Below are 24,534 nucleotides of genomic sequence, written 5' to 3'. Positions count from 1 at the left end.
AAAGAAAATAGCTAAAAAAAGACATTACTAGGACAAATGATGACATTTGAATATAGACTGTAAATTAGATAATAATATTGCATCAATGTTAAAGTTCTTGATTTGGATAATTCAACTATAGTTATGTAAGAGAATGTCATTGTTTAGGGAGAATATACACTGAAGTATCTAGTATTAAAAAAACAAAAGAGCTAAAAGTATAAAACTCTTAGAAGAAAGCATGGGGAGAAGTTTCATGACACTGGATTTGGCAATAATTTTTGGATATGATACCAAGAGCACAGGCAACAAAAGCAAAAATAGATAAATTGGATCACATCAAAATTAAAAACTTCTGTGCATCAAAGGACACAGTGAACAGAATGAAAAGGCAACCTTCAGAATAGGAGAAAATATTTGCAACTCATCTATATAAGGGTAAATATCCAGCACAATAAGTCCTTACTTACTGTAAGTCATTACTGGGTTCTGTGACTTTAAGTTAAATGACATATAATGAATCCAATTTTACCATATGCTAATTGATATAACAAAGAGTTAAGTTCCTACGACATGTAATCAATGTTAGAACAAAATGACATTGAATGAAATGATGTTATTCGAGGACCTGAGGCAGATATGAAGAACTCCTACAACTCAACAACAACAAAAAGACGAACAACTTGACCAAAAAATGGGCAGACAACTCAAACTTTTCTCTAAAGGAGATATACAAACAACCAACAAACACATGAAAAGATACTCAACATCATTAGTCATAAGGGAAATGCTCATCTGAACCTCAATGAGATACCACCTCATACCCATTAGAATGGCTTGTATTAAAAAACGAAAACAAAACTCCCCCCACCCCACCCCACCCCACCGAAAGCCACAGGCATTGGCCAGGATGTGTAGAAGTCTGAACTCTTGTGCATTGTTTATGGAAATGGAAAATGGTGCAGCCATTACGGAAAATGATATGGTAGTTCCTTAAAAAATAAAAAATAGAACTACCATATTATCTAGCATTTCCACTTCTGGATATACACTCAAGAGAATCGAAGGTAGGGTCTCGAAGAGATATTTGTACATCCATGTTCACAGCAGCATTATTCATGATAGTTAAAAGGGGGAAGCAACCCAAGAGCCCATTAACAGGTGAATGGATAACCAAAGCATGGTAGACACATACAACGGAATATTATTCAGCCTTAAAAAGGAAAGGAATTTTGATACATGATATAACGTAGATAAACCTTGGAGATATTATGCTAAGTGAAATAAGCTAATGTCAAGAAAACAAACCAGATACTGTATGATTCCAATTATATGAAGTGCCCGGAGTAGTCAAATTCATCAAGACAGGAAGTGGAATGGTGACTGCCAAGAACTGAGGGAAGAGGAAGATGGGGAGTTGTTGTTTAATGGGCACAGAATTTTAGTTTTGCAGGATGAAAAGAGTTTTGGAGGATGGTTGCATAATAGCGTGAATGTACTTAACACTACTGAACTTTACACTTAAAAATGGTGAAGATGGCAAATTTTACGTTATATATATATCGCAACAATTAAAAATGAATGAACTAAACAAACACTTTTACTGATATCCCATAGTTTTTAAGGTAACGGCCAAAACCTTATCCAAGGTCTTCAAAACTCTGCCTTGCCTTATACCCTCACCACCACTTCCTAACCAGTCCACTCACCATTCCTTGGCTCACATCTTCAAAGGCTTTCCATCACTCTTGGTAAAAGCCATGGTCTAACAGTGGCCTGCAAGACCCTACATGACCTGGTTGCCTGGACACCTCACTGGCCTCATCTCCTCCTCCTCAGCCCTTCTCACTCCACTCCACTCTGGCCTCCTTGCCGGTCCTTGAATGCTCCGATCACTCCTACCTCGGGGACTTTGCACTTGCTGCTCTCTGCCTCTAAAGCCTTTCCCTGAGACAGGGCTCCATGTCCCCGGACACAGCCCACTCCTTCCCTTTGTTCAGGTTTCCAATTCCCAGTGAGGCTTTCCCAAGACACCCTAACAACAGAGCCACACACATATTCCTATACCCCTTCCCCGTTTCATTCTTTCTCCCTTAGAATATATCTAATATATTATATATTTTACTTATTTATCTTGCTTATAAAACTTCCCCTGCTAGAATGTAAGCTATAGAAAGGCAGAAAGGCAGAGATTTTAGTCTGGTATATTCACTACTGTATAATAGTGCCCGGCATACAGTAAGTGTGTAATAGAATCTGATGAATGAATGAATGAATGAATGAATAGATGAACAATGTGTTCTTCTTCCTCAGCTGTTAAGATTCAACTCAAAAGTGATACTTTTCCTTATACAGACTCCCCACTCACTGCTCTCTCTATACCTATACCCTACATAGGTTTTCAGCCCCTACCTGTTCACAAGTTAGTCTCCCCCAGTAATAGAGCTGCTCCCCAGTGGCTAGCAGAGCTGGGCATATTACATGAATGTGTGAATGAGTGAATGAATGAATGAATGAGTGCATATATAGACCTGGGCTGGGTTGAGGTGGGCAGCCGTATATGCTGACTCCCCAGAGGATGGAAAGGGATCATGTACCTTCTCTCCAATCTCTGTCTGGTCCCCATCAGGCAGCATCTCCAGGTCGGCTAGCAGGGCACAAGCCTCCAGAGTCTGGCGGTAGCGCTTGGGGTCCAGTGCTTGGCCAAATAGCACATTTTCCTGAAGAGTACAGTTCTGGATCCATGCGTGCTGGGGTACGTAGGCCACAGAACCCTGGCCATAAGAGAACTCCACAGTTACCTGTTTGCCAAGCTTCTCTTCACATACATCTTACCTTTACATACACCTCTCACCTTCACATACACCTTGCCTTCCAGCTTCTCCATCTCTCCCAGCAGGGCAGACAACAGGGAGGACTTTCCACAGCCCACGGGCCCCACCACGGCCACGAGGGTCCCTTTTGGCACCTGGATGTCTAAGCTGGGGGCAAGGAAGCCAGGAGCCAAGTCAAAGACAAGGATTAGGTTTTCGGTTCCCAACCTTCCACCGGGAGACCCAAGCCCTGCTCCCTTCAGAGAACCACCCTGGCAAGTGAGGCTCTTCCTACTTTCCAAGCCAAAGATGGGGAGTTGGGGAGGTGCGGTGGGTGGTGGCTGGAGGGCAGGTTCTGCTACCGGTCTGATGTTTGGCCCCCTTTCGGCAGCAGAAAAGGGATGAGAGAAACTGGTACCTGTGGAGGGTGGGGGGCAGATCCTGGGCCCAGGTGAAGGTGCCATTGTCTATGATGACAGCATAGCCTGGGAGGGTCAACGTATACAGGTTTAGGAGGGCCCAGGGCCAGAGGGATAGGATCCCTGGGGGAGGAGGGAGGGAGAGGTGTGGGCAGCCTTGGGGGAAGGGGCTAAGAGGAGAAGGCAGGGAAGTTTGCGGGGCAGGGAGAAGGGACAGGAAGTCTTAGGGCAGGGGGAGCCCCAGGGAAGGAACTAGAGTGGGAGAGGGCTGGGGAAGGATGCAGAAGAAGAGAGCAGAGAGCCAGAAAAGGGAGAAGATGGGCATAGAGTTAAAGATGTGAAAAGAGAAAGAAGAAAAGGGGTCACAAGAGAAACGTTAAAAGCTTGGAATGAAGATTTACTGGAGCGGGGCTGTGGCAAGGGCAGCCCAGGTAAGGGCATCTAGACCTGGGGTGATGGTCTTTCTTTCCACACACTGGGGGTCAAATTCATCTTGGTTCAGGAAGTGCTGGATCCGTTTCAGAGACACACTGGTCTGCAGGAGGGTGTGAGTCAACCCTGGAAGCTGTGCTTTTTCTAACCCACTCCCTCCTACACTTGCCTGGCCCCCAACTTCCTGGGTGAGGCCCGGCCCCCTGAAGGCTCAGATAGGGTCCAGGTTGGTAAATGGAGGCTGTCTCCAGATCACAGGTTTCCAGGGACCCCACCTGACTTCCTCTGACTCCAAATGACCACTGACTCTAATAACCTCATTCAACTTTGAACAATTCTCCATAGTGCCCGATGGCCCTCTCCTGATTTCAGTAACTCTTTGATCATCCCCTGACCCTAAGTGACCCCAACAACCTGCACTCACTCCAGCAGGACATGCCCGCCCCCAGCCCCGCCCGGGGTTACCTGGGTCAGGTTGCTGATTAAAATAGGCAGCATGCCGAGGGGGTTCTTTAAGATATTGAACAGGGACACAGACACAAAGGCCTTCTCGGCGTCCAGCACATTGTTTGGGTCCACAGACATGTATACTGCGAGGGTGATGAGGGTTACCTGGGCAGCGGTAGAGGTGGGTGTCAGGGTGGAGTCTACTGGGCCTCCAGGCTGGCCAGGTGGGAGGTGGGAGGCCAGCTCCGGCAGGAGGCCAGCTCTGGCAGGAGAGCCTCACCAGGAAGGGGGTGCACATCCAGATGAAGGTGGACACAGCCTGGAGGTAGGCACCCTTGCGCAGCAGCTGGAGCTCGCTTTGCCGGATGCCTTCCACCTGCTGCAAGAAGCTGGGCTCCCAGGCATAAAGCTTCAGCACCTTGATGCCACCCAGGATCTCACTCATTAGCTTGATGCGCGAGTCTTTGAACTTCATTTGTTCTACCTGTGAAGAGAGTGGCTCTACTCTTCTCCCCAGAGCTCTACCCACGGGGGCTTGTGCCTTCCGTGCGCTGGCGCACATACCACAGCCATTCAGGCTGCTCACCACTCCCCCACCCTCCTCCCTGCTGGGTCTGTGCCACGCCTCGGCCTGGAATGCCCCACCCAGCCTCCCCTCTCTTCCTGCCCAACAAAATCCAGCTCCAACCTCTGTGCCAGTGTCTCGGTCCCTCCTAGGCAGTATCCTCCACCCCTTTCCCTGGGTTTCTAAGGCACACTGCACTTTCCTTTTCTCCCCCAAGAGATCTCTGTGCATGGACGCTTCCCCAGTTAGACTGACCCAGGGTGCAGCACGCCAAATTATTCATTCGACTCCCATTTATTGAGGGCTTACTATGTGCCAGACCATGTGCTAGATGTAGGGCAGATAATGATGAACAACTCAAAGTAGGCCCTGGCCATCATGAAGCTGACTGTCTGATGGAGGAGGCAGATAGGAGGCGAACAATTACCTGAATAAATGCTTAATAAGTTGGTATTTGTACTACGGAGGGAAACAACAGGATTTTGTGAGAGTCTGGGAAATCAGGGTTTATGCTGGGAGGTAGGGGCACGGAAGGGGAGGAAGGGAGGAAGGGAGGAAGAGCATCCCAGGGAATAGTGGGTTTGGTAGCCCGGAGGTACACAGAGCTTGGTGTTTTGCAGAAAAGTAAGAAGGCCAGATTGGCTAAAATTTGGCCATACCTCAGGGGGTGAGGGCTTGCAAGGTAAGCAAGGGCCTGGTAGGTGGTCATGGGACTTTGTCATTTATACTACGTGCAGTGAGAAACTACTAAAAACTTCAATAAATGTTTGCAAATAAAGGACTGGATGACTGAATATTTACACTCAGCACAGTGTGGTAGGAGAAACTCTCATTAGACCAGAGGATACAGGTTCGAGTCTCAGCTCTGCCAGGTTCTGAACTGCCATATCTCTCTGGGCCTTGGTTCCTCAGCTGCAAGATAAGAATGTTTCTAAAACCCTCTCAGGGTTGTTGTGAGGATAGAGTAAGCTAAAGTTTGTGAAAAAGGCTTGCAGCCATCAGTACTCAGTAAACAACGTCATCGAGGAGCCTGAGGTTAGTATATGCCTCTCCCCAGGCACCCAGCCCAGCGCTCCAGGCAGGAGCGGTACACTTATGATAGCACCCACCTGGAAAGCTCGCATCTTCATGGCCAGAGCTCCATTGAATGGGATCAGCAAGACCATGAGAGTAACTCCAGCCAGAATAGAGGGACCCAGGTTCTGAGGAGGTACAGGTGGGTGGATAAGACAGACAGATAACCAAAGTGTATACACAGACAGAATCCAACAGACAGAGGCTTATTAATCTGAAATCTAGAGATGGGCAGGAAGCAATAGATGGTGGTCAGCCAGATAGAAAGCAAAAAGCAGACACATTGAGAAAGCCGAAACATTTGAAATGAAAACATTTGCTAGATCAGCCAGCCATCAGACAGTGACAACAGATGGGGACAAACAGCAGATATGGAAGGGTGTCCAGACCCACAGGAAGACAAATACGGACAGACAATGATGGACAGTCACACCCATCCTGCTTCCTAGTCTCTCTTTCCTCCCCTGAGATCTTCAAGAAGGATAATCGGCTGGAGAGACTCCGCTGCAGGCACCAGCATCCTCACAGTCCTGTCCCCAACCCCAATTATCTAGAAAAGTTCTCGTGTCCATTATGCATCCCCTCTGCTGACCCAGAATAACCCCATCTTGTCCTTTCTCAGCAAAGTCAAGGTCAGAGGAAGGTGGCAGAGGTCAAAGTTTGAGAGTCACCTGCCAGAGGAAGTAGACTGCCAGGATGATCTGCAGAGGTGCTGACCACAGCATGTTGAGAAAGGGGGCAAGGTCCATGAAGCGCTGGGCATCCACTGACATGAGGTTGACCATTTCTCCCACGGTGAACTTGCGTTTGACTGAATTGGTGATAACCAGAGCCTGCAGGTGGACAGCAAGTAATGGACCGAGCCCGCGAGCCTCTCCAAAGCTCCCCAAGGCCAGCCTCCCCAGCCTTCCATGCCCTGTTCCAGCTGACCTTCCTATAGATGACACCTATGACACCCGTACGAAGCCTCAACCCCGTCACAAAGATGCGGTGGTAGTACTGGTGTAAGATCAGAGTCTGCATCGTGGAGCACATGAACATCATCCCGGCTAACAGGAAGCCCCACCAGACAGGGGCCGCGGGGTTTGAAATAAATCTGATCAGCATGCTGCAAGGGCAGGAGAGATGCGGGAAGGTGGGGAGGGCTTTCCAGGCTGCTCCCTCTATCGCCGCCCTCCCCTTTCACTCTCTGCCTCCACTCCGCCCCGGTCTGACGCCTCTCAGGTGAGCGCTGCTGGCCCTCCACGCCTCCACCCGGACCAGGGGACTCAGCCAGTGTTACCTCCATCCTTGCTCCCTTCCGCCTTCACCTCCTCTTCTATCACCATCTCTTCTATCCCCCGCCACCCATTCCTTCCAACGCTCTCACCACCGGCCTGTCTTTCGTCTCCTTGGGCCACACGGCAGGAACTAACACCATGTCTTCTTTGATTCGATTTTCCTATGCTTTCTCCAGAACTGCTAAGGGCTCAGAGCCCACCATAGGACCACACAGACTCTCGCTCCTCAATCCATCCTCTCCAACGTCAGCGGGCCCCAGTGCTGCCCAGTGACCTTCTCCAGGGCCCTAACTCAGCTCCCCTTCCATAGCCCTGTTTACCTTCGGACCAGTCCCCACTCCCTGGCCCTCTCCGCAGCTACCCACTTAAGTCTTCTCACTTAACCCTCTGTTGAGAACTTCCACCAACCACAAGCTTCCCTCCCAACTCTTGGCCTCTTCCCTTCCTCCTGCCTCAGAAGAGGTGTCTCTCCAGCTTTCTGAGCCTGATCTTGCCCCTGAGCCCTGCCTCCCACCCACCTCCTCAGGTACACGCTCTATCATCGCATCCCTTTCTCCTGATCTGCAATAGCTTCATCTCTGCTGGCAGCTCTGTACCTTCTATTGACATAACCAAGTCTCTTCCATACTGGGACGAAGCTCCCCTCAACCTCCATACTCATCATCAGGCCTCTCCTTCTGCTGTGGGTTGAGTGTGTCTCCCAAAAAGATATGTTCGAGTCCTAACCCCTGGCACCTGTGAATGTGACCTTATTCTGAAATAAGGTCTTTACAGATGTGATCAAGATGAAGTCACAGTGGAGCAGGGTGGGCCCTAATCCAGTGACTGGTGTCTTCATAAGAGACTGGAGAGGGAGATTTGCATACAGAGATGCCGGATGCACAGGGAGAGGGGGAGAGAGGGGAGGGAGGGAAGAGAGAGAGAGAGAGAGAGAGAGAGAGAGAGAGAGAGAGAGAGAGAGAGATAGCATGAGAGCAAGCCCACCGCACCGTGAAGATGGAGGCAGAGATCGGAGTGATCTACAAACAGGAATGTCAAGCATTCCTGGCAAGCACAAGAAGCTAGGAGGCATGGAACAGATTCTCAGAGCCTCTAGAAGGAACCAACCTCACTGACACCTCAGTTTCAGACTCCTAGCCTCCAGAACTGTGAGAGAATAAATTTCTGTTCCTTTAAACAATCAAGTTGTGGTAATTTGTTACAGCAGCCACAGGAAGCTAATATATCTTGCTTTACAGGAGGTTTCTAGACCTCCATGGACCCTGTCTCCATTGCGGATCCCCTGCTCTCAGGCCTGTCCCAGCCTCTATTGTTGACAAAGTCACTAACAAACTCCATGTTGCCTTTCCCAGGCTCTATTTTACTGGCCACCCTGCTTCACTCGAGGCCACACCTTGCCTTGGAAGTGCTCTGCTACTCCGTCTCTCACCCTTTCAAGTCACACTTCTGCTTACCCTCTTACCTGTCAGAATTCCCTAGGGCTCTGTCTGGGGTCTTTGCATGGGCTGTCGGGCAAAGCTTAGCCACAGATAAAGCTTAGCCATCAACTTTTACCCGATGGCTCTGAAAATGTGATCTCTAGCTAGCTGGGAGTCTCATCTTGGGGGGCCCACCAGCACCATAGGCCCAATGTGGCCAAGACTCAATTCATCACCTTGCCCAGTGCCCAGTCCCCTCCCCACACTGAGGTCATCATGTCAGAGAAAGACCCATCACTCTCCAGTTACCCAGGCCAGAACCTAGTCACTCTCGACCCCTCCCTCTCCCTGGCACACACCTCCACCTCCTGAGCAGCTTCTGAATCCTATCTCATTCCTGACCTGCTTGGCCCACTTCCATTTGGCCACCTGTCCTTCTAAAATGCAAATCAAACGCCCCTCTCTGGCTGCAAATCTTTTAAGGATTTCCTTCGCTCTCTCCCTTTCTCTTCGTGTTTTTCCGCCTCTCCCTCTGGTCACGCTGACCTCCAGCATTCAGAACTACCTGGAATTCCTGAGTCATGCTGTCTCAGGCCTTTGCAACTTTGCCTAGGCTGCACTCTCCCTTCTTTCCTCACATGGTTAGCTATCCTTCCAAACTGAAAAACCTCCCTGGCTGGCAAGTGTACCCTGCTCCTTCCTAAGCTATTTTACCTCCTGGGGTTGTCCAGACACCTGAGTACACCCCTGCCTGCACTGTGCTCCAACAGATTTACATGATAGTTTCTTCTACAAGACTTTAAAACTACATCATATTTATCTCTGTATCCCTAATATCTGGCACCATTTTGGTACCCTGGGGCTCATATATATTCATTGAATGAATGAATGAATGCATGAATGGAGAGGCAAGGGGTTTGGGGTTCAGCTGCTCGGCCGCTCTCCTTCCCACCCTCTCGTTTGAGAGCTCCTTCAAGTCCAATCCATACATGTGACAGATGATGGAGTCTATCATCTGGAAAGAGCACCATAGCTGGAGTTCAGAGCCCTGGACTCGAATCCATCTTTATCGGCTGTGTGCCCTTGGGCCAGTCACTTCACCTCTCTGAATTTCTGCATCTTCACTTTTTGTTTTTTTTTTTTTACACTTAGTTTTTCTGCTTCCTCATTTGTAAAAAGGCATAGGAACACTTCTCTGTAAGATTTAAGAGAGAATGTTAATGCGTCCACAGGGAGCCTGGCACATAACATGTACCTGGTAAATAAGTCAGATGTGAATGGGGAAACTGAGGTACGGAGGCATTGCCACTGCCAAAGGGCACACAGAAAGTAGGGAGAGCCCCTTTGTTTGCAGGTCTGGGGCTCTTTTCAATACATGTTGTCCCCTCCTCCGGGCTCAGTCCTCAGGGACAGCCAAGCGACCGCCCTGCCCAGGGAAGGGCTGCAGCAAGAAGGGATGTGGGAGACCTGAGTAGCTGTGGGTTGACGAAGGAGAGCAGGTCCTGGAGTAGCAGGAAGCACATACTGATGAGGAAGCTGGGGCCAAAGGCAGCCAGCAGGGCCTGGAGGAAGGAGAGTTCCTGGGGCCTGGGCTGGTCCCCCAGCAGCTCCTCATCCTCACCGGAGACTGTCTTCCCAGATGCCGCCTTGGCCTTGAGTCTGGTCCAGGGAGGAAAGAACAGTAGGTAGAAACGGGCGCATGGGCCCCATGAAAGCAAGTGATGGGAGGAGTGGGAAGGAGAGAGGAGCTGCTTTCTTGGCTCTCAGGATTGAGAGGGGGCTGGACAAGATGACTTTCCAGGTAATTCCCAAGAGACTGTCTTTGGGTACCAGAGGGCACATGAGGACTGCCTTAACTACTACCGGAGGACTATAACCTAGCAATACCCGGCCTCTGGCCTGCCCCAGTGTCCCGAGGAAAAATGCTAAGAGGGAAGGGACACATGGGCAGGGGAGGCTAGTGGCCTAGTCACAGGAGAGCTGAGCAGGAAGGGGGCGGAAGTGGCTTGGAGGGACAGAGAAGGGGTGCCCATGCAGACTGGAGGACCCTAGGTTTACCCAGAGGCTCCAAACCATTGAAGCCAAGACACTGCTGACCGAGCTCAAGTCCTTTATCCCTCCGACAGCCAGTTGGTAATTAGGGACTCCTCGCTGAACACGCACCGAACTCCTGGGCCTTGGGTTGCGGTGCGGAGGGAAAGGGTTCAGCCCCAGGGTCAGAAGTGGGCAGGGGAAGAGGACTCAGAGCCCCAGCTCTCTTGGCTGGGCAGTTGATGCCAGACAGCTGGGCATGGATTCAGGCTCTGCCACCATCAACTAGGACACCTTGAGTGCCTCATTAAACTTCTGTGCCTCAGTGTTCCCATCTGTAACACGAGGACAACAGAACCTACACCATATTGCTGTTGGAGATTGAATCAACCCACGTGCCCAGGGCTGGGGCAGAGTACATGTCCAGAAAGCGGCAGCCACTCCCTGGGCTCAGGGGAGCAGGTGAGAGCTGGCCTCACGTCCCGCGTCAGGACCACCCACACCTGCTCTTCTCGGATGCCCAAGCCACGCGAGCATCCCAGGTGGACTAGCCTCCCCTTAGATGCGTGAAGGGGCTAGGTGAAGGGACATGGGGACAGGAGGGCCTCACCGTGCTGCCCGCTTTTGCTGCTTCTTCCAGGCATCCAGCAGCTTCTTCACCACTATCTCAGAGTGGTCTTCCTTGTTCAGGGACCAGAGGTCCTGCTTCTCCAGGGGACGTCGGTAGCCAAGGATAGCCATCCTGGGGCAGGCAGATGGCCCCACATAAGATCAGAGTTTAGCAGCCTGGAGCTGGGACCAGGGTCTCCAGAAAGGAGAGTCTTCCTAGGGTGCTGTGGTCAAGGTAGGTATCTCCTTCGTTGCACAGTGAACAGGCTGGAGGTCACCGCCTCCCACCACAATTTCCTACCCCAGGCCCCTCCTCCCCCTCTTCTCCAGATGCCCCATTGACCCCTGGGCCCTGGTAATGAAATCCATGTTGGCTGGAGCTCTGGGCAAAGACGAAGCCCTAGCCTTGGTTGCCCCTTCAGTGCAGCATGGTTAATGAGATGTCAGCCAGGTCACAGACACAATTATCTTGCTCAAGCCACTCCAAGGGATGGCCAAGGGGATGAGGAGCTGCACGCTTATCCCAGACAGAAAAGCTTAGAGCTAATTACAGTGTCCCTCTAGCCCCTGGGCCTATCCCCACTGCCTGCCAGATGCAGGGCTGGCCTTTAGACTCAGGCCCCAGCCCAAACAAACAGGTTTCCCCATCCTCACCTGCCCCATGCCCGCAGGGACAAGGGTTTGAGGTAGGGGCAGCCAGGCCCAGCTCCTCAGAGCCTTGAACTTATCTACTCTCCTTCCTCCCTTTTACCCCCATCTCCTCACCCTCCTCTCTCTGACCCAGGCTGGAGGGAGAGCCAACTCACTTTGTGAACCACCAGAAAGACAGGCAGGAGAGGAAGCCAGCGTTAGCCTCTGGGCAGGGGTTCTAGAAGGTGAGAGTAGGACGAGGGATATGAGGAATGCCCACCCACCCTCTCAAGGCAGATGAGAGGGAGGAGGACCCCCCTGCCCCCACCTTCCAACTCTAAGCCCCAGGTTACACATTGTGGACATGACCTGGGGATGGAAGGAACTGGAAGGGATGGAGGATGCTGGTAAGGGCTGGCTGAGGAATGGGGGTGGAACCCCCACTGCCTCCCAGCCTCCATGGAAAACTCACAGGATCGACATTCCTTGGGGAGAAAAATGGTGGCTTCTCCTTGAAGCAGGACAGGACGAGGGCACAGAGCACCAGGGCAAAGTAGATGTAGAATGTGGTAAAGCGGAAAGGGTCCAAGATCTTGCCCTAGGGGGACAATGGGGAGAAGCATCAGAACATCAGTCTCCTCTGGGGTAGGAGGTGGCCCCCAGGGATTCTGAGAGAGGGGAAGGATCATAAGGGGGCTGCGGTTCTGTGAGGACTTATCTGGCATCAGGCATCGTGCCAAACACCTCACCTGCATCACCTTGTCCAACCCTCCCTACAGGCTAGGAAATCTATGACACCCTGTTTGTAACTGAAGAAATGGGGCTCCAGAAGACCAAGGAATTTGCCCAAGATCACACAGATAATAAGCAGACGATTCCAAGCCTGTGCTCTTCTGAATATACTTGACCGTCTAACCCTTGAGATGGAGAAATGAGGAGATGCCAAACTGACTCCCAGTGTTCCTGTCACCACACTATCGCCACCACCAAAGATCAAGAAGAAAGCCAGGAACTGAGGAAGGTGGAAAGAAAGGGGGAGAATGAGACCATGAGACTTCCAGGTAAGCCAGAACTACCTGTGCATGTCTGCAAACATGTGTTCAGTAAACAGACGTTGGCCGACACCCCTATGAGACATTGCAGTGGATGGTGGTGGTGACTACAGGATAATAGCTCCCTGAACTCCCACGAATATCCAACAATGGCCCCTTTCCGCTGAGTTACCCTGGTCCTCAGCTCTGTCCTTCCCGCCTGCTTCCAGCAGAGATACAGTGAGTAGAGAACAACACAAAAAAGACTGAACCACAGGGGATGTCCTGGGAGCCAGGGAGGGACAGAGGGGAGGAGCCTGGGACCCAGCGCTGACCTTGAGCCCTAAGGTCACACCCTAGACAGGGCTGGACCAGGTAGGTGCCTCTCTTTCCCCTTACCTTTGCCATGGCTGAAAGGATCTTGGAGCGGAAGGGGATGATGGCGCAGACCACACACAGAAACCAGAAGATGATGAGGACCCCCGAGGACTGTACCCCCTGCAGCCGCTCATACTGGATCAGCAGGGTGGCCAGCAGCTGTTCAGGGAGGGCAGGGGAGGCCGGGCCAGAGTATACACATCTGGACCTACCTCTGTTCCTCCCCGCCCTGTGTGGCTAGATGTTTCGGGGTCACCCCCCATCTTCCCACTGCTAAGGTGTCCGGCCTCCTCCTTAGAGCCCATGGTTCTCCCATCACAATCTCAAAACCCACTGGAGACCCTCCCCCACTCAGCTTCCCGGGCCCCGCACTGACCATGGTGACCCCCACCACCAAGGGGGTGACAAAGAAGATGGGGGCAAGGGCCCAGCCGTGGACCAGGCCATGGAAGGAGTAGAAGAGGTCAGCCCAGGAGACGCACCACAGCAGGACACCCAAGGCCTATGAACAAGGACATGTCTTAGAGCCACCATCCCCAGAAGGAGGGACAGTCTCTTTTTGCTCCTGAAGCCACCAGACTTGCTGGGGCCTGGCCCCGACGGCTGGGCTAGGCACTGGCTGGAAGCTTCTTGAGCGTAGGAGAGACTTGATGGAAAATTTGCTTGTACCTCCCCAAGTAGGGATGATCTCAGTTGGCTGCACACCCAGTTGGCAAGCTGCCACAGCCCCCCACCAGGCGGTGAAGCTGGGGGCCCCTGTCCAGCTGCTGAGAGTCGGGCAAGGGACTCATTAAAAGAAATTTCCCCCAGGTCCCAGTCCCACCCAAAGAGCCCTGAGCTCCTGACCGTCTTTAGCTTGGAGAGGCGGGAGAGGGTGATGTAGCCTCGGTGGTGGCACCGCAGGTAGAGTAGGTAGCAGGGCAGTGTGGCCCACAGGTAGATGCAGGGGATCCAGGCCAGCAGGGAGTTCTGGAAGCAGGGAGTGAGGTCCGGGTTGTCTGTGTACACCGACAGATTGGAGTCCTGGGGACAGAGGAAATAATTGAGTGCTATGGCTGCCTTCTGCAGGATTGGGCTCTCCCTCAAGGGAGGTGGCTGAGCCACAGAGACGCTCCATGTGCAATGGCGAAGAAGGGCCCAGCCGCGATGTCCGTAGTAGAAGTCTCAGTGTCCCCAGCTTCACTTTTCCTTGCCATATAGCTTAACAATAGATCGTCCTCAGCAGCTTGACCCTAAGCTTGGAATGTCCCTTGCCATAGAAAGTTGCCCTGAAATTTATGATGAATGCCCTTGTGCTTACTGATCATAATCCTGGTCCAGCATTTTTTCCAGACTACTCCCATCTTTGTTCCTGGGTTGCTAACACCCACCACGTTGCCAGAGGAATGGCTCCGTGAAGTACAACAGAGCACCCCCACCCCGGAACTGTCGCATAGCCCCAGGAATACAGCCCAGATTTTCCCTTAAATACCCTAAGCCAGACCGAGAAGGCAAGGAAGCTTTGAAGGTGTCAACGTGCTGCCTTCTTAGATCACCAGTCCTCTGACAATAAACGCTTATTCTAAATATCCCAACTCCTGTGTTAGTCTATAGGCTGAGCGGTGCAGGCAGCGTGAACCCCAGACTCAGCTGCCCTCCAGTTACAATGGGGGGGAGGGTGGTCAGAAGGTGTGTGAAGATGAGAGAGGGTAAAGTAAGAGCGCAAACGAGCAAGTGTTTGTGAGCTGTGGGCTCTCCTAGGAGGCCATGGTTGCCTCCATTTCCTCATTTCTTCACGTTTTCTCTCTCTAACTACAGTATAATAAAAGTATAATAAGCTGCATCCATTTACAGGGCACAATCCAATGGGTTTGTACACACCTGGGAAGCCGCTGTCACAATAACGATATAGTTCCATTGTTCCACAACTTCCCTCGTGCCCCTTTATAGCCCATCCCAGTCAGGCAACCACTGATCTGCTTTCTGTCATTCTAGATTTCTACTTGTTTTTTAAATCATTTTTTAAATTTTATCGAAGCAATATATACACATGGTTGGAGAGCCCACTTCCTCTCTAAGCCTCTCCCAGGAAGGGATGAGGCGTTTCCCTGAGCCTGCTGTTGCCTCTCCTTTTGGCAGGAGGCCATCCCCCACCGCACCTGCCTCACTGAGTGAGTGTGAGCTCAAAGAGCAAGATGATGTGGCGCGAACTCTGTAAATTACCAAGCTTAGAGTGACCACCTATTCCGGTTTGCATGGGACCGTCCTGGTTCTAGCACCAGGAGTCTGGTGTCCTGGGGGACCACTGAGCCCAGACAAGATCCTTCTTGTCTTTGACTATAACTTCAGCTGAGAACTTTTTTGAAAAAAGATCAGGGAATACATTCAAACACATATTTTACTGAGAGCGTTTCCTCTACGACCATCAGCCAACTAATCTTTTTTTCTCTTCTCGCAAAGGATTAGACAGCTTTACCTCTTTCAACTGTGTGATGATAAATCTTTCTTCAGGGCTAACGTTGGGAGGATAACATCGCCTGCTCACCTGGCTCCTTGGCCATCCTACTAGCCCAGACCCTCACCTCTTCCTAAGCAATTCCCATGGGTTCTGGTCTCTTCCCGTCCGTGCTCTAGGGGCCCAGATCCCTGCCCGCACTCTCCTGGTCTTTGCTTCTAAGTCTCTTTGCTGGTTGCCCTGTTGGCATCCGAGTGCCCCAGGGCTCAGTCCTTTCCTCTTCTCCATCTCCTTCTCCATCTGCTCTCAACCCCTTTGCAATCTCATCCAGTTTCATCTATAGGCTGATGACTCCCAAGTTTATCTCTCCAGGCCACCGCTCTCTAAACTCCATCTCTCTATCCAACTACCTACTGAACATCTCCACTGTACACATCCTACAAGAGCCTACAAGGAACACCTGTGCCGTGTCCCTTTCCACCAATCCATGACCTCTCTCACTCCAGCCAATGACCTCCTTGCTGTTCCTGAACACACCAGGCCTGTTCCTGCCTCAGGGCCTTTGCACTTGCTGCTCTCTCTGCCTGGAACACTCCTCCATCAGACTTACTTAAGTCTCTCTTTCTCAGCGAGGCCTACCCTGACCAGCCCTGTTTAATATTGCCACTTGCACCGCATCCTCAGCATCCCCAATCCACCCTCCTTACCCTTCCCTGCTTTTTTTTTTTCCTCTGTAGTACCTATCGCCCTTCAATATGCTATATAATTTACTAGTTGACTATGTTTTTTCTTATATCTTCCTGCTGGCATGTAAGTTACTTGAAGGTGAGAATCTTTATTTCATTTATTGATGTATCCTGGGTACCTATACCACTGCCTAACACATGTAGGTGCTCAGCATATACCCTTCCTCTGAACCTTCACTGTCTCCCTACTGCCTAGAAGACAAAGTCTAAGCATGTCTATGGTATTTAAGACCCCCAGGCTGGCCTAGAGTGATCTATCTATGTGAACTATTGAACTATCGATGTGCTTGAGTTCTCCCTTCTTAAAAATATATTTCATGGAGTGGTCTTCACACCTTACCTCCCTTTCCTCAATTATTTTCACTTTTTAATCCCATCGGGGCCAGCTCACTGCCCTCTAATGCCCCTGCCCACTGCTGCAAGATGACCCTCCCTGGAACACAGATTGTGACCCTTACTTCAGGCCCAAAACTCGCAGAGGCTCCTGCTGCTTCTGGAATCAAGTCCAAGCACCCCACAGGCTTCTCTTCTCACTTCCTTTCCCACCGCTCCCTCCCGCTACTGCCAAACTCGATTCACTCTACATGGCTCTGAGACTCTCACTTCTATACCTTTGCTCAACCTGGTCCCTCTTTCTTCCATTTGTCAAAACCCCAACAACTACAGGGAAGCAGTGATGGGCCCAGCTTGGCACCCATCTCTTCCATCTTGAGCACCCTTCCACTTCTGAAGTCAGCACCTACTTAGACAGCCACGTTTTTGGAGCATCAGTCTTCCACCTGATGATGCTTTGGTGAGGGCCTGCTATAGTCAGCCAGTGGGCTGGGAGCACCTGGGGCAGACCTGTCCTTGCCTTTGGGGACCATGCATTCTGGGGACGCACTGCTTTGGGGCATTTCACTTGAGTCCCAGGGGGCAGAGGTTGTACATCTTGTATTCTAGAGCCCCATGTTCAGTAGTCCCTCAAGCAACATAAACCCACAAACACTTGTTGAGCCTCTGGTATATTGGCCCAGCTGGACATCAGGTCACAGACAGAGCTGGGCACCTCACTGGGCCTGGTCAGGCACCACAGGAGAGGGCAGCAGACACAGCTAATCCCTAACGCAGCCCCGGATCTTTTTCTTTTCCTTTTTAAAACATTTCTTTTTCAAGTATAATATACCTACAGAAAAGCACACACATCTAAGTATACACCCTAAGGAATTTTCACATACTGAACACGCTTGTGTAACCAGCATGCAAATCAAGAAACAACATTACTGGCACCCAGAAGCCTCTCCTTGTGTCCCCTCCCAGTCACTACTTGTCCCAGGGGAATGCCATCCTGATTCCTAACAACGTGGATTAATATTTCCCATTAGGGATCTTCCTATAAAGGAAATTGTACAGTATGTATCTTTTACGTCTGGCTTCTTTCACTCAACACCATGCTCATGGGTGTCATCCTTGGGGTTGATTATGAGTGGGGACACGCCATCCTCATTTCTGCATGGTGGTCTATTGTGTGAACGGACCCATGTATGTGTCCATAATAGTGTCAATGGGGCAGCCCCACTCTGCTTTCAACTCAACAAGCCCATTAATCCCATCCATTTAGTTGCCACCCAGATAGCCTGCCGAAGGCCGCCCCTACCTTGGCAACTGTTGGGTCTCCAGGCTTGCAGTGCTCTTCCCATCTCTCTGGGCCCAGCCCAAGTCTTATCTCCTACAGGAAGTCTTCTTGGGGCACACCCGCCCCTGTCCTGGCTTTTCTTTGTTTTATCTTGTATGATCTTGACAACCAGTAAGTGACTAAGCCGTGAAAGTGATAAAGACCCTTTATGTTTCATTGACAGTTTATTATAGCACAGTCATTCACTGGCTGGTGGATTCAGAGCAACTTCCAGAAGCAGAGAGGAGGAACAGCGTTAGGCACTGCTCAAAAGGGAAAGCAGGTTCCACCTGTTCTGGCAACAGGTCTAAGGACAACAGGGAGCAGGGATCTTGAACAAGCACCCAGGCCTTGTGGGGCTAAACTGAGGTTTCTCCCTATCTCTTGCCGCCTGTACCTGTACCTGTGAACACATGCTCTCTCCCGCAGCAACGTGAGCCCTTGAGGGCAGACACCTGGCCCACACTACTCCTTTCCTCTCCTGCCCCACTCTCCACCTGCCAGCACAGGGCCAGGTATGCAGGAGTGGTCTGAGTTGATTGACAAGGGAGCCCGAGTTTGAGGGCATGACAGGGAATCCCTGCATGGGTGTGCAAGTCGATGACATGGCTCTTTGAGGCAGGCAAGGAGTCGCCACAAAAAGAAACAAATCTCGATACAGAGGACCCTGTGTGGGCTGCCGCTCTGAAGCTGAGGAACTGTGAGCAAGCTCCTTCATCTCCCTGAACCTCATTCTCCACGTGAGTCATAATGGGGGCAATGACAGCATCTTGGCCGGCTCCCCACAAGGGAGAGAATGAATAGCAAAGCACCTTGATTCAAACAAGGCAACGCTTGAGAAAGCAAGTGAAGGAACAAGAAGCTGATGGGACCTTGTTTTGGTTGCACAGGTAACCTGGACTGTGGCAACAATCGAGAGATCTTGGGGATACGAGAGACCCACGGGGAGGTCCAGCCTGGGCTTCTTCCCTTTAGATAAGTATGTCCCAACTAGGCAGAGCCATCTCCAGAAGGCAGCAGGTACCTTAGACTATTTATCCCAGAGCCCTTTGTAGGATGTCGAGGGGACATGCCTCACACAACGTGTCCAGAACCGAACTCCTGCCCATCCTCTCCTCTCCAGCCTGCCCTTGATGGATGGTAACTCCTTCCTTGTCCCAGCCCAGAATCCTTGGAGATCATCCTTGAAGATCATCCTTGATTCTTCTCTTTCTCTCATACCCCACATCCAATCCTTCAGCAAATCTTGACCACTCTACCTTCAAATGACCAGGCTGAACAAGATGAAAGCGTTATATTCCACTATTCTTATCTATAAAAAAGGCAACTTCATCTGGTTCTCCCTGATGTATCCAGAATCCAACCACTTCTCTCTGCCCAACTTTTCCACCTGAATTTCTATTACTGCCATAGCCACCTCCCCGGTCTTCTCGCTTCCACCCCTGCGGCCTGCCTGGGTAGTCTTTTCCAGCACAGCAGCTAGAGGCAGATCTTTATGAAATCTAAGCCAGACCAGGCTACCACGTTACTACTCCGGTTCGAAGCTGCCAAGGGCCCTCCATTTCCCTCAGAGGAAAAGCCAAAGTTCCTGCATGGCCCTCAAGACCCTCATTATCTGCCTCCCCCATCTCTCTGACCTCATCTCTCCCACGCCCCTCTCCTACTCTGCAGCTGTCACCCACACGGTTCCCACAGCAACAACAGCCTCCTTAATAATGCGATTAAACAGCTGGATGGAGCTGATAAGGTCTGGCGTCCAGAATGAACGGCACAGCAGAGGCCCCTTTGTGGGCACCGAAGCTGAAATCCCTACAGACCTAAGTAGGGAACAGGTGAGAGTAAGGACCCTGGAGCCCTCTGCCCCAGCTGGGCCATGGCTTTGTCAGGGACCTCCAGCTCCCCCCGCACCCCACAGGCTTTTGACAGCCTCTGTCTGAGAAGAGTAATTACTTCCTTAATCCTTTGGGGTGGGGAGAAGGGATAAACTGACAAGTTCATTTATCTCGGCAGAAATAAAGATGCAGAAAGGGCAGGGACCTGCTCTGATCCCCAGTCACACTCACTGACCTACCATGTCTAAAACGGCAGCCTTTGGAAGGGCCCGGGTGGGGGACGGGGGTGCAAAGCCTGGCCATGCGGGGCCAGTCCGTGGCTCACAGGCCTGGCTACTTCCGAAAGAGGCTGTGCCAGCCCACAACTTAGGTTATTTGAGCACCACTGTGTTCTCGGATTATCATTTAATATTCACAACAGCTGAGACCTATGGCTGGAAAGTGGCCACAGTTCACAATGGGCTGATATCCGCACTCAAACCCAAGCAGTCTTGTTCCAGAGTCCCCACCCCAAACCATGGGATTCTACTGTACTTTCTCTGTACCCTATAAGGTTCCAGCATGACATCCAGCCTTGGGGACAGAACACGTGCATCTCGAAACATCAAAAACCTCCTTTCAGCCTTGCACCACCCCCTCGAATCACCTCCTAGCTGCGGTTCATCTCAAAGAGCTGAGGAGAAGGGGCTACCACCATGCAGTAGCAGACTAGCTGGAGTTCTGGGAGCAGCTGGATTAGAAACCTGAATATCCAGTTAGAAGGAGAAATCCAATCCAAGGATTAGCACCCTCTCCCAGCACCACCCCTTGCACCGAATACAGGAAACAGCTCTAGGTGGGGAGGAGATAGGCCCAGCCACTCATCAAGATCCCTCAGGGATCCCCCTCTACCATATGCCCCCAGGACAGACCCACTAGGGAGGGGTGGACGCAGCCCATGTGTTCTGACCCTGCCTTCTGGGTGGGTCAGCTGGTAGTGCCCGAGGGGGCCTCCCTCCCTGGGGACCTGGTGCTCCAATACTATTTCCCCATTTGGGGACCAGCATGTAAGCTTGGCAAAGTTCCTTCCCAAATGCTACTCCCCTGACTCACTTCCTTCCCTAAGTCCAAGGACCATGCGGGAGATAAAGGGTGGGTGGGAAGAAGCCATTCTGGGGCCCCAGGGACCAAACCCGCCTGCCAGAAGCCAGGAGCTCAGAAGTTAAAGCCATCCAGCACCGGCTTCACTGCCCCCAACTGGGATGGAAGGAGGAGATTCTAGGGATCTGGCCTAACCAGGAAGACTGGGGAGCTTTGATGCCCACCAGCCTACCTCAGGGGCCCTGCCTCTGCCAGTTTCCCCAGAGCTTCACATGTCATTGTATTTGAGAGTCAAAGTACATTGAAATCAGTCTCATCCATTACTCATAAGTTCAGGTGGCCTCCTACTCAGGCTGGGCAGTGACCTAAGAGGAAGTCGAGGAAGACAGTGATACCCAGGAGCCCAAAAGGAGTTTGGAGGGCGCTAATCATGATCTTGTCCCTGCCACCCAGGCTGAGGCCAAATCCCAGAATCGGCACTGGGGAACTAGACCTGAAGGAGCCCCAGAGCCCACCTAAAGCTGACTGGAGCCCAGAGATGGGTGAGTGACACAGCTAGTGAGTGACAGAATGAAACTCAAATCTCAATTCCTCTCAGGCATCAGAGCAGGGGACACAGAAAGTTGGGCTTCTGAAGGACTAGGGTTTTGCCCTCTCTTATGGTGGGTAAACAGTCCAGGGAAAAATGAAGGTGCTGGTACTTGACCAGTGAGAAACCCATAGGCTTCTACCAAGAGCTGCTATTAGGTAAACTCCATTTCTAAAGTAGGGAAAGAGCTAGGGAAAGGGAGGTCTAGAAATAGGGGAGGAATTAACCAATCTCCCATTGGCCACATCTTCTCTCTTCCCAGTTGGTCACAGAATTTCAGGGTGGGACCTCAACTTCTTTCTGGGCTGGAATCCTCTTTTTAGCATGCCCACCAGTGGTCACTAACCACGTGCTTGCACACCCGCAGTGATGGGGCGCTCACTACTTCTCAGGAAATCAATACCATCTTTGGACAGCTCTCATGGTCAGGACTTTCAGTTTTCTGAGCCCTCATAAGCATCCTGGGAGCTTCCTGGGGCCATTAGATCAAGGCCGATTCTGCATATAGGTCAAAACCTCCTGAGGGTAAACAGCCCCAGGCCCTACCCCATGCACACTCTCTCCACCACCTGCGTGCTGCTCAGAACACAGAGCAATCTTCCAGGCAGGGGACTATGGGCACAGCCAAGGGACACCCCCATCTCCTTTGTTCTAGAGACATCTCTGGTTTCATGAGCCCTAGGCAGTTTTGCTACGGTTCATTCTTTTGGAATTTATTTCTACCTAAACTCCCAAGGCAAACTCAGAAATGTTGGTAATCTGACCCAAAGTAGGTAGAGGTAAAAGATTCAAACAAAGAGATAAATCATTCACCCAGGGCCTGGTGTGTGTGAGTCCACAGGTGGGTAAGCACATGTCCAGGGGTCACGGGTCCCCTCAAGTCTGCTACCCTTAGATTCATCCAGGGCTGAGGCTGATGAATTTAGCCACAAAATCCCCAGAAAACAGTTGAAAAGGTGGCCTCTGGCCCAGCAGACCTGCCAGCCTCTTTCTTGTAGGTCTTGGCAAGTCTAACACCCCCTTCTAACCTCATTTCTCTTTCTCTTAACTCCTCTTTCTAGGAATTCATGACCTGTCTTGCACAGAGAGTTTTTAGTTCTCAAAAGCATTTCATATTCCTTATCTCATTTGATCTCCACAAGAATCGTGTGAGGTGGTTAGGAGATGGGTTATTTTCCCATTTGCCAGGTGGAGAAACCGAGGTTATGAGGATAAGCGAGCGAAAAGGCTTCGTAAACAAGTGGCGCGGAGGGGCCTGAACCACGCTCGCCTCTGCCCCTACCTTTTCATTCTCAGCTCAGGTACTTCCTGGCTTCCCTGAACTACTTCCTACAAGGTAGGTCACCCACAGGCCCCCAAGATAAAAGATTCAGGGGCAGGTGTACCTGAATAATATACAATGTAAACGAGATGCAAACTAGCATACCGGAAATGAGTAGCTCAGAGCTCTAGGCCCTTTTGGGTAACCGAGCTAGAGCTGAGGCTCCAGCTCCAGCTTGTCTCTCAGCTCTGCAAACCCTCAGACGAGGAGCTGGGAACCTTCCTGCTTTCTCCCCACCCCACCCCCAGTCACCAGCCATGCTGGGTACAGCACAGAACAACTTCAGGAGCCAAGAAGATAACGTAGAAAGTTGAGGTGAGAAAGAGTAGTCAGTTCCGTTGTCCTTTGAGGTGTTCAAGCAGATACCCCATATGGAATTCATCCCTCAGATTTTATACAGATGCACTGATTTCCGTGGACCCTGAGATCCTCCAAGGAGGTACAAGGGGCCCAGAAGCCCAAAGGAGCACAGGCAATGGGAAAGCTGAAACCACATCCCGGGGGGTCCTGCTTCCTAGTCCAGCACTCTGCAACTGACGGTTGTGTGCCTTACGTTTCAAAAATACATGTAGCCCCCAGAGACTATTGTAAACACAGCCCACGAGTGGGGTTCCTGACTATATACACGTGCTTATGTACACACACACACACATGGGAACACACACTGGGCACACACACATCCGGCACGCCTGCACAAATACCCAAAATGGGAAAAAGGTTTAGAGACTAGGATTCAGAGGCCTCGGATTTGGGACCAGCCTACGCTAGGAATCCCTTGAATGACCACAGACAAGCCTTTTGAATCTGAGCCCATCTGTAAAATGGAGACACACTACTACTTGCCTCCCAAAGCTGCAATGAAGATCAAAGCAGCTGCCGTGACTAGGTTTTGAAAACTGTCAGAAAGCTCTTGGGCGGTCTACACTTAATGCACTTGAGCTGTGCTGGGGGACTGGAGTCAGCGGCCTGAAAAGCACCTGGTGTCTTGGAAAGGGGCTTGGTGTGTCAGCCAAAAAAGGCCCGCTTTTCTATTCTGGCTCCTCTGTCTTCTAACTAGGTGACTTGGGCAAGTCCCGCCTACTCTTGGGACCTCCCTTTCCCCATCTTGTAGAAGGAGAGGTTTGGAGCGGGGAATCCTGGGATCCTGTGCCTGTAAGGGCCTGCCTCTCCCTCCTGAGGCCAGAGCGTTGAGGGCCACCTGCTGTCCAGTGGCTCTTACCCCCAGAAAAGATGGTGGCAGGAACTCTTCCCAAGACGAGCAGAGCCCAGCAGAGCCAAACTCCAAAAGTACCTGGTTGAACAGTATCTCTGGATGCCCTAGGCCAGGGGGCAGGTGTGAGCGTGCAAAACTAAGCCCTAGTCCAGGGTCGTGAGCTAATGGGGAAATGCCACTTCTGAACCTTGCAGTCGGCCCCAGCGAGGGCGTAGGGTGAGGCAGCCAGCGGAGGAACTCCGATTCGGGGACGCCACCCGCTGCGCCCGGGACAGCCTAGTGCCTTGATTTCCCAAGTTCTCCACGCGGCGGGGAAGGGCAGGGCAGGTCTTGGACGCCACGAGAGACCCGGCTCAGGGCAGTCAGACCCCCCTCCCGGCGTTGCACGCACCCCTCCTCCCCGGGAGCGTCTCTGGGCTCTCTGATGCGCCTGCCTCGGTGCCAGGACCCCTCCTTACCCAAAACTTGGAGCCGAGCTCCCCTGAGCCGCACAGGGCGTCCATGGGACCGAGTCGCGGCGACCGGGAAGGTGATCGCAACCCTGCCCCAGCCCAGGATG

The 24,534-nt window shown here is 51.5% G+C and overlaps 2 protein-coding genes across 6 annotated transcripts in view; both read right to left on the bottom strand.

Moving 5' to 3' along the window:
* Positions 1-10,078, bottom strand: part of LOC120588964 (canalicular multispecific organic anion transporter 2-like) — a 27,351-nt gene extending 17,273 nt beyond the window's left edge. Inside the window, exons 1-10 of one of the 5 annotated variants that reach the window (XM_039846347.1) lie at positions 9,953-10,078; positions 6,660-6,837; positions 6,401-6,562; positions 5,765-5,857; positions 4,371-4,574; positions 4,109-4,255; positions 3,659-3,746; positions 3,211-3,277; positions 2,834-2,960; positions 2,577-2,753 (exon numbers count right to left, since the gene is read on the bottom strand). In XM_039846347.1, coding sequence (XP_039702281.1) covers positions 2,577-2,753; positions 2,834-2,960; positions 3,211-3,277; positions 3,659-3,746; positions 4,109-4,255; positions 4,371-4,574; positions 5,765-5,857; positions 6,401-6,562; positions 6,660-6,836 — 1,242 coding nt within the window. In that variant the 5' untranslated portion in view covers position 6,837; positions 9,953-10,078. Of the gene's footprint in view, positions 1-2,576; positions 2,754-2,833; positions 2,961-3,210; positions 3,278-3,658; positions 3,747-4,108; positions 4,256-4,370; positions 4,575-5,764; positions 5,858-6,400; positions 6,563-6,659; positions 6,838-7,011; positions 7,029-7,098; positions 7,887-8,786; positions 9,097-9,952 lie in introns of those variants that run through there. The other 4 variants (XM_039846346.1, XM_039846344.1, XM_039846345.1 and 1 more) reach the window with 4 other exon arrangements.
* On the bottom strand, positions 9,695-24,534 carry LOC120588983 (canalicular multispecific organic anion transporter 2-like). Its single transcript, XM_039846404.1, has 10 exons — positions 24,434-24,534; positions 13,953-14,129; positions 13,483-13,608; positions 13,128-13,265; positions 12,614-12,709; positions 12,170-12,295; positions 11,874-11,935; positions 11,069-11,200; positions 9,953-10,086; positions 9,695-9,735 (listed from the first exon to the last, which is right to left on the bottom strand). The coding sequence occupies exons 1-10, from the start codon at positions 24,476-24,478 to the stop codon at positions 9,695-9,697; spliced, it is 1,077 nt and encodes a 358-aa protein (XP_039702338.1). The 5' UTR covers positions 24,479-24,534.

This window comes from Pteropus medius, unplaced genomic scaffold, assembly GCF_902729225.1.
Source record: "Pteropus medius unplaced genomic scaffold, Ma_sr-lr_union100, whole genome shotgun sequence".
NCBI lineage: Eukaryota > Metazoa > Chordata > Mammalia > Chiroptera > Pteropodidae > Pteropus > Pteropus medius.
The sequence above is the reverse complement of the archived record's forward strand: the minus strand, read 5'-3'. Positions and strand labels throughout refer to the sequence as shown.

What these genes read in the sequence shown, in the direction of transcription:
- LOC120588983 (XM_039846404.1), bottom strand. Translation starts at nt 24,478, where the DNA reads ATGGACGCCCTGTGCGGCTCAGGGGAGCTCGGCTCCAAGTTTTGG. An exon ending in AGCTCGGCTCCAAGTTTTGG is followed by an intron (nt 14,130 to 24,433) that starts GTAAGGAGGGGT and finishes CTCTGTCCCCAG; the next exon opens with GACTCCAATCTGTCGGTGTA. An exon ending in GCCTCTCCAAGCTAAAGACG is followed by an intron (nt 13,609 to 13,952) that starts GTCAGGAGCTCA and finishes CCTTGTTCATAG; the next exon opens with GCCTTGGGTGTCCTGCTGTG.